Source organism: Battus philenor, unplaced genomic scaffold (assembly GCF_028537555.1).
Source record: "Battus philenor isolate CCGP_79_NKW_IND1 unplaced genomic scaffold, ilBatPhil1.0.hap1 SCAF_24, whole genome shotgun sequence".
Classification (NCBI taxonomy): Eukaryota; Metazoa; Arthropoda; class Insecta; order Lepidoptera; family Papilionidae; genus Battus; species Battus philenor.
In genome coordinates, this window is record NW_027181687.1 from 11237460 (window position 1) to 11250053 (window position 12594).

The 12594-nt window shown below is 47.8% G+C and overlaps 1 protein-coding gene and 1 non-coding gene across 2 annotated transcripts; one reads left to right on the forward strand and one right to left on the reverse strand.

The window, feature by feature from the left end:
* Positions 1-2749: 2749 nt before the first annotated feature.
* On the forward strand, positions 2750-2822 carry TRNAR-UCG (transfer RNA arginine (anticodon UCG)). The gene has a single exon. It is a non-coding gene; the product is annotated as a tRNA-Arg (tRNA).
* A 5433-nt stretch (positions 2823-8255) lies between these two features.
* Positions 8256-10790, reverse strand: LOC137924536 (uncharacterized). Its single transcript, XM_068767925.1, has 3 exons — positions 10659-10790; positions 10435-10593; positions 8256-10355 (listed from the first exon to the last, which is right to left on the reverse strand). The coding sequence occupies exons 1-3, from the start codon at positions 10788-10790 to the stop codon at positions 8256-8258; spliced, it is 2391 nt and encodes a 796-aa protein (XP_068624026.1).
* Positions 10791-12594: the final 1804 nt, after the last annotated feature.

Consider the following 12594-nt stretch of genomic DNA (forward strand, 5'->3'; position numbering starts at 1 on the left):
TTCGCGTATTTTTAATAAAGTGCCAGGGCCTTACATTTTATATATATACTTATTTAGCGATACATTCACCATTTTTAAGTTTTTTAAACAGATAAACAAAAATCCTGTATAATGTAAATTAATTAATTGAACATCGCAGGGAAGTGTACGGTTATCGGTGTAAGTTCACAAAGTGATAATTAGCCAGTTAACTCCGGCGATAAGTGACAGCTCTGACTGCACGAACTGTCATTTACCGCGTCCAACGCGACAGGTTCAACTGACAGCTTAGATTGCGTTCATTTTTATATGCAAAAATACATTATACATCAGAAAATTTAAAAAAAAAAATTACTTTTTTTAATTTTCTCTTCTTGTCTAAATTATTACTTATTTCTTCAGTAAAAGATCATCATCATTATATCACCTATAGATTGTCCACAGTTGGACATAAGATTCAACCATATTTCGAATAAAGCCTAAAGTATTTCGACGAGCTCAAAAAAATTCACGGTGGACGAATGACCTAGTCTATTTTCCAGAAGAATCTAGATGTATCACGAAGATGCGTTGGACATATGCTTCTATCATAGATTTCTAATAAGATCTGTTGAAAAGTCTTCCGCTAACCTTCATGCGCACACATCGTTCACCACGTTTGCTAAACCGTGATCTTCGATCCAGGATATTAATATCCCAAGCGACCATCTATTTTACTATATGTTCCTTATTCTTTTCAGCTGATGGATGCCCATTGCGAAGCCACCTCTTCTCCAAAGATGGCCACGATGACCGATCCGTCGCTGCCAGTATCCAGAGACTTCCCATCACCTTTTCTATGCTGTTGGTCCACCTAATGAAAGGCCTACCCACGCTGCATCTACCAGCTCGTGGTAGCCACTCGAGAACCCTTTCACCCCATCAGCCATCAGTTCCACGAGCCATACGCCTTGTTCACTGCCACTACAGACGAGCAATTCTTATAGTTTGTATTTATATTTATTAATGTTATAAAATTTTGTGATTAAACGGTTTTATTTAGTTCGACCCGTACGGTATTTATTTGGATCAAAATTAGAAATTGAAATTTAAGCACCTTTCCGTTGTCAGATTGATCTGAAATTTGGTACACACATTTAATTTAGACGACAATACAATATAATAAAATTAATAACATTATAAATGGCCGCCGATACAAAATGGCGGATTACGTATTTTTCCTTAACCCCCTCAATATGAGTATCAAATGAAAGAGCTACACTAGTAAAACACGATGATTATGTCAAAATTTAAAACTCAAGATGGACGCCGTTCCAATATAGCGGACTAGGTACATATTTTACCACAACCACCACAATATGGGTATCAAAAAACCGTTTAACTTAAAAGTTTTTTAAATGTATTTATTTTATAACCTGATCACGCCGTCATATATTTAACCTTAACTTACATATATATCCAACTATGAAATAACACGAAGGTAATTTACTGTAACCTCATTAACCTTTGAAATTAAATCTGGTCCAACATCTTATACAGCACCTCCATTCATCCATTGTCCACGAAATGTCGGCAATTACAAAACGAGGCGGTCAAAAATCAATCATGCCTTGACTTTTGTTTTGAATGAAAGCTGGAATACGACCATTAGTCAATTGAATATCTCCAGTGCCACAGTTGGGTCATTAATTACCAGTTGAATCGCTCATAGAAGCTGTTGTACTGCATTGCAATTGAATCGAACATAGTTATATGAGACGCCAACGCCCCATCATATTTTTTATGTTCTCCATTTTTTGATGCTTCTTGTACACCCCTATATTATTTAGGACTTTAATGTCTTTAACAATTATTTTTACATTCCTATTTATTGTCATTCTCTTCTTTCGATCTTCACATAATCTTTTTCTATATTCTCAGTGAGATAGTTATAAGGTAACAACTGTAACTAATTTTATATTTCTAAGCCTTTTGTTACTGTCTATCTCCAATAAAGTAAATAAATAAATTATTCATTCATTCTTCTATCATACACCACATAATCTTACACTCTTATTTATTCTTAAATTCCGTCTTTGCATCGCCTCTCATTCCCCCCTCAATTAACACAATGTAGGGTTTTTATAACATTTTATCTCAATGTTTCTTATTCTAGCATTTTTTTATTTCTATCACAAATATCACCTTTATCATTGTACATATGTACTATTATACTCTCTTGTTTTTACTTGTAAAGATATATTGTTTGCATATTATTTGGTTACCACAGAACCATATTAAAAACAAGCATCGGTGGAGTTTCTTCCTACATTTATCCTAGTGCCGACCGTTCCGTTAACAATGTTAAGGATAAGCGCCTTCCGGGCTCTGCTCTATCAAGCCCGCGAAATCAAAAAGTCAATTAATATCAGGACCTAAAAAAAAAAACATCCTGACTGGTAAAAGGTTAGGTCATCATTTTAGCATGAAGAATACAACAGCCGTGTGGAATATGGCTGAATATTATGTTATCTTTGTTTTTTTTTATTTTTAGGTGCTCTTTTATGACAGATGTCAATGGGGAGTTGTCAAAATTGTTTTGAATTTTATTAATAAAAGTTTTTTATTTAATAAACCAGTGATTAGTTGTCTATAATTTCAATTTCGCTTTTTCATATTATAACATGACATATATTATATATCATTTAGTGTTGTACTTAGCGTACAAAGTAAAATTAACAAATAATGTACGAGTTGCTTTGAATTTAAAATTTTCAACAAAAATTCATAAGACCGTGTGGCCTAATGGATAAGGCGTCGGACTTCGGATCCGAAGATTGCAGGTTCGAGTCCTGTCACGGTCGACTTCCGAAAAGAAAATAAACTATATTTTCATTTTACTTAGTACTTCTTGCACTTATCAGAAATTACTGGTATGTCACAGTTCAATAGAAAAAGATAGACAGACTCTTCAGCCCAGTTTACTTTTTCTCAATTCTAGCCTTAAATGCCCTTTTTATTGGTCGCCATCTTGATGAAGATTCTAGTAGAGTTTCAATATATTTTGTTATGTGATCGCTTTGACGCATATTAAAACGATCATATTATTTAGTCATACGTTAATAATAAAAGTAAATTAATTACAAAAAATAAGTTATCTGTTCCGTATAAGATTTTTGCAAAATTTTAATAATATTTTTTTTTTATTCACGTCACATGTTTGACAGCCCGCTATAAGCGTATTAATTTACTTTATGATTAACGTACATTGAAACGAATTGGTTTTCACACGAATTATTTTTTTTTCCCAAAAAATTAAATTTCTTGGTTAATTTATTTATTAATTTATTCATGCACATTATGATCCGCTTAGAATCATTTACGGTGACAACTTATGTACGCCATGAGAAGAAAGACAGAGAAGCCCAATTTGAAAATAGAATCATTTTAGGTCTCTCATAATGACGTCTTAAAACGATGCGTAGCATTTATTCAGGAACGTTTCGTATTGCTGGCTACTACCGCCACAATACTTTATTTAGAATAATATTTAGGCGTTAGAATTAAAATTCGAACGTGAATTTGAATTCGGAGGCCTTTACTAACGCTACTGTTTTCTTTGCATTAAGGCTTATTTTTGATCCAGTGTTGTTGTGCCTAAAATATCCAGTGTGACGTATTGAACGCTGGTCACTAATTATTTGATTTAATATTAATGGCGGCGTCAGAATTAAAATCCACATTCGAATTTCAATTCGAACGCGCAAGAATTTTTTTAAATAATTTATTGTGGCCAACAATACGAAGCGTTTTTAAATGATTGCTACAGTTTCTTTAAGCCATTGATATAAAGCAATGCTAGTCTGTCCTTTTGTAATTATGCTTTATGTGATTATAAAACTTTTTAATAACGTACTCTAATTACAGTGTTAATGTAATTTTAAAAATAATTCCAAAAAATTCTTTGGAATTTTTCGTAAACTATTCTTAAATTTGAATACGTTCGGTATCCTCGTGGCTTTATTTTAAATTGATGCCTATCAATGGCATGTAACAATAATAATAAAGCATTATTTCATTCCATGCAAATGACTTAAAATTAGTAATTTCAAATAATATTTTGTACTATGTTTGTATGGATCCCCTCAGGTTAAAAGACTCCTCCAAAGTTTTCCGTTTTTCTTTATCTTTGGCAACATGGAGCCACCCATGACCTGCCGTAGCCACGATCTCATCAGCCCATCTGGCATTAGGTCTGCCTCTCGCTCTGGTACCTCGTGATCCCGACCATTTTATAACCCTTCGTGTCCACCAGATATCACCAAATGCATCATACATTATTTCGTAGTTGTGACGTAAAGTTGAAAGAAGACAATGATGTGCAGGATATACTATTGTATACCCTTAAAGATATATATAAGTGCAATATGTCTGGTGGCAGATTTATGTTTTTAAATACTATTATTGTGAAAAGTAATAAACATTGTGAAAGCAGGGGCGGCTCTAGCTTGTGTAGCGCCCGTGTGCAATGAAACCCTGGCACCCACTAGGCCTTATCCCCCCTCCCCGCGGCTACAACTATTAAATTTGCCGTCGTAACAAAAAAAGTTTTTTCATATTCCAGCAAGCTATTTTATATATTGTGAAGGATAAAAGGAAAGAATAAAAGAAATTGAGAAGAATGAAAGTGAGTGCAGAATTATCTTTATTCTAACCTAACCTTTTTTTTTTTTTTTTTTTTTTTTTTTTTTTTTTTTTTTTTTTTTTTTTTTTTTTTTTTTTTTGTTTCGGTGGGGGAAATCTTCCGGTGTTCAAGATGCCCTGCCTCTGGGGGAAGGACAGGGGTATGTGGGATTCCTACCCACTAAAACCCCCCCCGGTGGTCGCCCTCTGCGCTAAACGGGGGACCGCGGTATCTCCCGGTCAGGGATCGCCACGCGGTCTTCCCTTGCGCCTTGCTATTTTTCGATAGCCCGTCCCGGGGTATGCGTGGATACGCTACCCCCGAAACCCTCGTGGTACTATCACGATGGTTCGGGACCACGTCGAACCATCGTCCGCCTCAGAGTCGCCGAAGCTAATGGGAGTTTAGGGCCCCCACCCTAAACTCCCGCGACTCCGAAGGCCCCGTTCATGGTAGGGGAGCACCATTCCTCGGAGGGCCGTCGCGAGGCACGTCTCTGCGCTGACGGCGTCGTCTCCGAGCGGGATCTGTCCTCTGCCGATCCCGTTCGGCTGCCTCCTTCTGGACCATGACGGTCTCACAAAAAGAGGCCACGGCCCTCCACGCCGATGACCCACTCAGCATCGCCGACACGATTGCTGGCAAGGAAAGGTCCTGTCCGATCTCGTCCGCCAGAATCCGCCGCTCCGACTGCCACGCCGGGCAGACCGCAAACGTGTGCGAGGCGGAATCCTGGGCGGCTCCTCCGCAATGGAAGCAGTTCGCCGTCGCTTCGCGACCAATCCTACACAGGTAATCACCAAAGCATCCATGCCCGGTGATCATCTGCGTAAGCCTGTAGGTGAGCCTTCCGTCTCGTCGCTGCATCCAGGCCTCGAAGACGGGCAGGATCGCTCCAACGACGCGTCTGCGCGCATAGCGCTCTTCCGAGAGCTTAGCGCGCCACGTCGCAAGCGCCCTGCGCCGTTCCTGCCGTCTGACCGCCTCGAGCACACGGTTCGGCTCGCCACCGCCGTCTCGGCGGAGGGTGCGGACTTGGTCGTAGACCCTCGCATCCGACTCCGCTAGAATGTCCAGGGGCGGAAAGCGCGCCAGGACTGTCGCCGCCTCGAACGATATCGTGCGATATCCGCGTACGATCCGTATGGCCATCCTCCGCTGGACGCTGTAGATCTTAGTTCTACAGCGTCGAATCGCCAGCCTTTTTGCCCACACGGGCGCCCCGTACAAGGCTACGGACCGTACGACCCCTGCATAGAGGCGGCGGACTTCCTCCGTGGGTCCCCCGAGATTAGGCAGCAGTCTATGCATGGCACCCGCTATCCTCTCAATCCGGGGGACGAGGCGATCGAAGTGCTCTTCGAAGCCCCAGCGGCTGTCCAAAGTGAGGCCGAGGTACTTCATGTACCGCCCCACCGTGACATCGTGCCCACCGACGCGAACGCGCGAGTCGGGAGGTTCCCTCGTTCGAGGCAACCGGTGGAACCATAGCGCCTCGGTCTTGTTTGGCGCTATTTCCAACCCCAGCCCGCGTATTTTAGCGACGACGACTTCCGTCCCAAGCTCGGCGAGCTCCCTGGTCCTCTCGAAGTTGTCTCCGCTGGCGACTACCAGCGTGTCGTCGGCGTAACAAACGACGCTCACGCCGGCGGGGAGACTGACTTGCAGAACCGCATCGTACGCGAGGTTCCACAAGAGTGGTCCTAGGACCGACCCCTGCGGCACCCCGCGCTTGATCTCCCTCCGGTTACTCCTTCCGTTTTGGTCCATGTACACGATGTACCTGTCTCGCAAGTAATCGCCGATGACGCCTCGCAGGCAGGGAGGGACCTCATGCTGGATCAGTCCCTCCCTTATCGCATCCCAGGGCAGTGAGTTGAAAGCGTTGACGATGTCGAGGCTTATCGCCAACGCTACACCACCCCGCGACACGGCCTGCTCCGACAAGGACCGAACGCGCATGATCGCGTCCACGGTCGAACGCCCTCGACGGAAGCCAAACTGGCTGTCGGCAAGATCGGGGCCGACGCGAGACAGATGCTCGCCGATACGAGCGGCAATTATCCTTTCGAACAGCTTGCCGCACTCGTCCAGCAGGCATATGGGACGGTACGCAGAGGGAGATTCTACGGCCCTGCCTTCTTTCCTCAAGAGGACCAATCGTGCCTCCTTCCAAGGCGTGGGGAACGTTGCTCGGCGGAGACAGCTCGTGAAAAGCTCCGCCAGTTTACCCCCCAAAGACGCCAGACTAAGTACCCAGACCCGACCCGGTATTCCGTCGGGCCCCGGCGCGGTGTTTCGCGCTCTGAGACGGCTCACGGCTCGATCCAGCTCCTGCGCCGTTACCCTCGTCTCATCCGTCCACTCCCACGGCTGTGCCGGGGGGTGCGCGGAGGGACTTGACCGATCTTCCGGAAAAAGAGTATCTACTACCCTCCTCAGAAAGACCGGTTCTAAGGTCTCCGTCGTCGGGGGCATCCATGGCCGGAGTTTTCCCAGCACTATTCGGTATGGACGCCCCCACGGATCCCTGTCGAGTCCCTGCAGGAGCTCGACCCAACACCGAGCCTTGGCGCCAGCTACCGCCTTTTGCAACGCCTTTGTAGCCGCCCGGTACTCCCTGTACAGTCTGGCCATCTCCTCCTCCGGAGCTTGCCTTCGCCTCCTTCGGGCTCGGGTGTACCGGCGGCGGCTCAGCAAGCAGACCTTGCGGAGTTCCGCAATTTCCGCCGACCACCAGTGCACCCCCCTGCGCTTGGGACGACCGGCCCGGGGCATCGACGCGTCGCAAATTTGCGTCAATATCTCCCGGAACCAGTTCGCTCCCCTCTCCGGTTCGGACAGAACCTCTTCGGCGTTCGGCCAATCGGCGACGCAGGCGGCGGCCTCTAGCCGGTCTTTGTCTAGCCGCTTCAAACACCAGCGTCGCGTAGTGCTGCCGTCACGGCCGCCAGAGTCAGCGACGGGCCTGCGGATCGCAACATCGAAAACGATGTGGCGATGGTCAGAAAGAGTGACCACCTCCTCTGCAACCCGCCAGCCCGAAAGCATACGCATTGCAGCGGGAGTCGCCCATGTTAAGTCCACGACCGACTCCCCCTGCCAGCGCACGCATGTGCTGACGGATCCCCTGTTGACAAGTCGGAGATCCAGTCCGGCCGCCCACTCCAAGACGGTGTCTCCCTTCGGATCGTCCCTGGTATTCCCCCACGCCCTGTTGTGGGCGTTAAAGTCTCCAAGGACGATCAACGGACAGGGGAGGCAGGCCGCAGCGCAGTCCGCCACCCTATCCAGGTACTCCTCGTAGTCGGCGCGAGACCTGCTGGGAGACACGTAGCAGCCTATCATGGCCAAGGGACCCCATTTAACGGCGACATAGCCCTGTCCCTTGGATAATAAGGTGCAGGGTGGGGTACCCTCTCCGCCCCTCCAGTAGAAAGCTACGGACCCTGAGTCGTCGCCGAACCAACGAGGATGGTCAGGCACGTTATAGGGCTCCGCTACTACTGACAAGGCAACCCGAAACTCGTCGACGGTCTGCATCAGCAAGTCCTGAGCATTCCGGCAATGGTTCAGGTTACCTTGGAGGACTCTGAAGGGCGGGAATAGAGGTCTAAGCGACCTCCATGTCCGAGCTTACGCCCGGCGCTGCGGTCGGTGCCGCTGCGGCCGCCGTGCTGGTGGTCGCAGGCGGAGTCTTTTTACTCCTCCTGCCTTTACCCGGCGTTGGGCCGCACCTCTTACCCAGCCGGTGGTTGGAGGGCAACCCAAGGTCTGAGCACAGAGGGCATTTGAGTGCGGATGACACGCACTCTATTGCCTTGTGCCCAGACTCGCCACATGCGAAACACCGCATGCTCCGGTTTACAGAGTTGGGACACCTGGCGCCGACGTGTCCCTTCTCCAGGCACCGGAAGCAGTGCATGGGTCTGGGTTCCAGGGGTGCCACCCTCACCGAACCCCAACCCACACGCACGCGCCCCGCAGTCACCAGAGCATGGGCCACCTTGACCGGGCACCGCAACCAGCAGGTGCCCATGCTCGTGTTTGTTCGGTGGACGTCCCCGACCTTGACGTCGTCCACCGAACAGCCGCCCGCCTCTGCCACTGCTTCCGCGACCTCGCCCGGACTGACGGCGTCGTCGAGGTCCCTCAAGCGGATTTCGCTCGTCTTGACGGGGCGGCTGATCTTAACCGCCACATCGCGAAGGACCTCACGCATCCTCGCCGCGAGGTCGTCTGCCTTTCGGCCACAGTCTTCTCCACTGATCTCCAAGAGGAGCGCTCCAGTCAAGGCACGTTTTTGGCGCAGAGCCTCGATGCCGAGGTCCGCCAGCCGTATTCTTGCCTTCGCCGCCTTTACTACCTCTGCATAGGTGGAGGTGGAGCCTTCCGGCAGCGTAACCGTCACGGCCGCCGTAGTGGGAGCTCGCTTCGCCTTCTTGGTCCCGCGGCTCCTGGGTGCGGCAGGCGGTTTAGCACTCGGACGAGGCACGGGCCGTGGCGCCGACCTGGGTTTTCGGGCAACCTCAGCCCAGGTGTTCCGGGTCGTGATCGCCGACGCTGCCGGAGGCGGTGCTGTCACGGGAGGCAGTTCCGGCACAGGAGGAGGCGCAGTCTTCCTCCTGGGGCGCCTAGACCGCCGCGGTCGCGGCGGCTGCGATGCCGGCGGTGCTTGTGGAGGCTGCGGCGGTGCGATCGGCTCGGAAGGGACGGTCGACTGAGTCGGACGCGGTCCAGTCCTACTGGCGGCCAACGGCGGCCTTATTGCCCTGTCGGGGAACAGTTTGGCCTCGAAGGCAGCCAGTTTCGATTCGATGAGGGCTCCAATGCGATGCATGAGCCCCTCTTCGGTAGACGCGGACGTCCTTGGCACTGGTGCTGGCCGGGCCCGCGGAGGCGCGGGGGCAGCTGCCTTGGCCTGCTCCGTTGTAGCACTACGGACGCGACGAAGCTCCATCGTGAGGCTTTCCACTTTCGCAGAAAGGCTGGAAAGCTGAGAACGCAATTCTGCGTTTTCTTGCTCTAACTTCTCGACGGTGGAGTCGCCCGCCGTCCTGCGCGACATCTCCTCCAATGCTGCCTTGACGTTCCGCGCAGCGAGCCTCAGGCTACGCACGTACGTGCCCTTGAGGTTGCTGGACCGGTCCGTCACCTTCTCGATAGCCAGGAGGTTGGTCTCTGCATATTGCCGGGGATCAGCACATGCTCGCAATTCGCGAGCCAACTGCTCCTGACTCGGGAGCCCTTTCTTCGACCTAGTGCGCAATGGCTGCACAGAGGGGTCGAAGAGTCCCTCCTCGTCACTGTCGGTTCCGCCGACCGTCTCCGTGCCCTCGGTCTCCTGGGCAGAATAAGCCGCATATTTTGCGGCCACAGCACCAGGGCTCGGAGGCTTGGCCTTTCTCTTACCGGCCCTCGAGAACGCGCCAGGGCCGACCGATGCGCGAGAGGCGTCTGATCCGCCGTCGCTTTCTCCGACCGTACTAATCGCCAAACCGGCGGAGCGCATAGATCGCCCGCGCTTATCACGTACTGAGCCTGATGGACGGCCCGGCACCTCCGGCTCTTTAAAATTTTGGGCCCCGGATGTTAAGGGCCCAGCGGCAGACGCTGAAGCGTTGCCGCGACGCAAGTTTTTGCCCCCCCCAGATACGGCGGGGCTGCCTGGGCAAGGCCCAGGGGTGGATTCTCCAGCATCGCTGGTACCACCCTGGGGAAAATTTGTTTTTTTAACTGCGTCCATTATTTTTTTTTTCCTTTTAAGGGTGAGGTCCCTTCGCGCTTGTGACTGAACTCCCTTCCAGCCATTCATCCCGTCGGCACGGTCCAACCTTGGGATTAGGGTTATTTTTGAAGAGGTTTTCTTCCTCGCAGCTCCGTACAGGTACGGAGCCCCCGGTCCCTACTGGGATTACGGGTTGTCCGGTGTCGGCAGAAGCCGAGTGCACCTGGCACATCACCGCACTGGTCACATCCTCTGTCCCATCTCTTAAAGATGGGTACGGGATGCTACCTCAAGCCTGAGCGGCTCGTCTCTCGGACTGTTCAGTCCTTGGCCGTTTCTCGGTTCTGGGAAGAACCGATGGTACGCCCCTAACCCTGCCAGTTTTGGTCCACGCCGGAACATGCCCAATACCACCCACATCTGGGTGGCGCTCCCCCATCCGCCACCCGGGGGACGCGCCCGATGGAAGGTCTGGCAACTCCACACGGGTATTCTAACCTAACCTAACCTAACCATGAAAAAATTATTTTTAAATAAAGTCCCTGTCCCAAACAAAACAGGGGTACGAGAGGCTCCCAATAGCGGGGGCCATAAAAAAAAAGCTATTTTATAAGTAGGTATAGCTTACAGCATGGTATTAGTTACGGCTTTTCTTCTTATGACGTCAGAATAACACTCACTGTTTTTATGCCTGTAGCACATCACTGTTGCCGCGGCGCCCTCTGAGACGGCGGCGCCCGTGTGCGTTGCACATCCTGCACTATAGGTTAAGCCGCTCATTTGTAAAACGTAGGTGTTGTTAGGTGAGGTTGGACTGACCGTACGGATTTGTTAGTCACAATGTTGCAGTGGTTGAGTAAGCATCACGCGCTCATCGCCAAAACATTTTTAAGAGTAATGATTCTTAAGTTTTTGCTCGTCGATAATTTTTTTCATACTTCGATATTCAACAGACAAATGATGTTCCGGCTTGGGCCATAAACACTCCAAGGCTAGGATCCAGTCGATCTTCAGGAGCTCGCGGTTAAAAGCAGTTTCACGAGGAAATCAAGCATATGGGAGCCTAACTGGACTAACAAGAGCGATTAATGTTAAAATTTTAAAAATCGATTTAAAGTTTGATAATTTTGAAATTCAAATTGTTCTAGAACTAAATTAAATTAACTTTGTTTTATACAAAAGAAATTTTTGAAGAATTTTGGAGTGTTTTCGCATTGTACATCCTTTTGGAGACTGTAAAATCCATAGAGTTGGAGGGAGATAGGTCAGATAAGATGTTTAGAGCTGCCGAGCTGCGTAGCACGTTTTGGTCGTCTTGTAATACATTGGCGGCCATCTTACTGACTAGACTCTACTTCCAACCCAAAAACTATCTAGATACTCTGGATATTAAATAATTAAAAGGAATTGTAAGGCTGTCTCAAGTCAGATAAAGTCAGATGAGTTTGAATTTAATAAAATCGGGAAAAAAACTTTTAAGTTAAACGGTTTTTTAAACGGTTTTATTTGATACCCATATTGTGGTGGTTGTGGAAAAATATGTACCTAACCGTTCCAATATGGCGGATATTGGAACGGCGTCCATCTTAAATTTTAAATTTTGACATAATCATCGTGTTTTACTAGTGTAGCCCTTTGATACCCATGTTGAGGAGGTTAAGAAAAAATATGTAATCCGCCATTTTGTATCGGCGACCATCTTAGATTTATAACGTTATTGATTTTATTATATTGTATTGTCGTCTAAATTAAATGTGTGTACCAAATTTCAGATCAATCTGACAACGAGAAGGTGCTTAAATTTCAGTTTCTAGTTTTGACCCAAACAAATTCCGTACGGGTCGAACTAAATAAAACCGTTTAAAAATGACCTCAACTATTAGTAAAAAAACATGCTTAAATGTCAACGATGAATAATTTTTTTAATGCCAATACACTATAAACATGTTATTATGTTGGCTTATTCGATGTCATTAAAATAATTTTTATCTGTGTTCAACATGGCGCGAAAAATTCAGAGTTTGAAGCGACAGAAATTTCTAGAAAATAGAAAAAAAATAATCCGTTTATAGTGGACAAGACATCGTAGTAAGAAGTTTGGCAGACACACAGGGCGGTGGGGCGGTACTCGATACAAAGCCGACTTTATGTCGCCAATGTACAGTCATGCACATAATTTTAATAAAAAAAAAATTTTTGTTCAACGAATTTTTATCGTATTTTT

Excerpts from the sequence above, each read along its gene's own strand:
- LOC137924536 (XM_068767925.1), bottom strand. The coding sequence starts at position 10,790 with ATGTGGGTGGTATTGGGCATGTTCCGGCGTGGACCAAAACTGGCAGGG. Across the intron at positions 10,594-10,658 it reads ACGAGCCGCTCAGGCTTGAG|GTGCACTCGGCTTCTGCCGA; the intron begins GTAGCATCCCGT and ends GTGATGTGCCAG. Across the intron at positions 10,356-10,434 it reads AATGGCTGGAAGGGAGTTCA|GGTGGTACCAGCGATGCTGG; the intron begins GTCACAAGCGCG and ends AATTTTCCCCAG.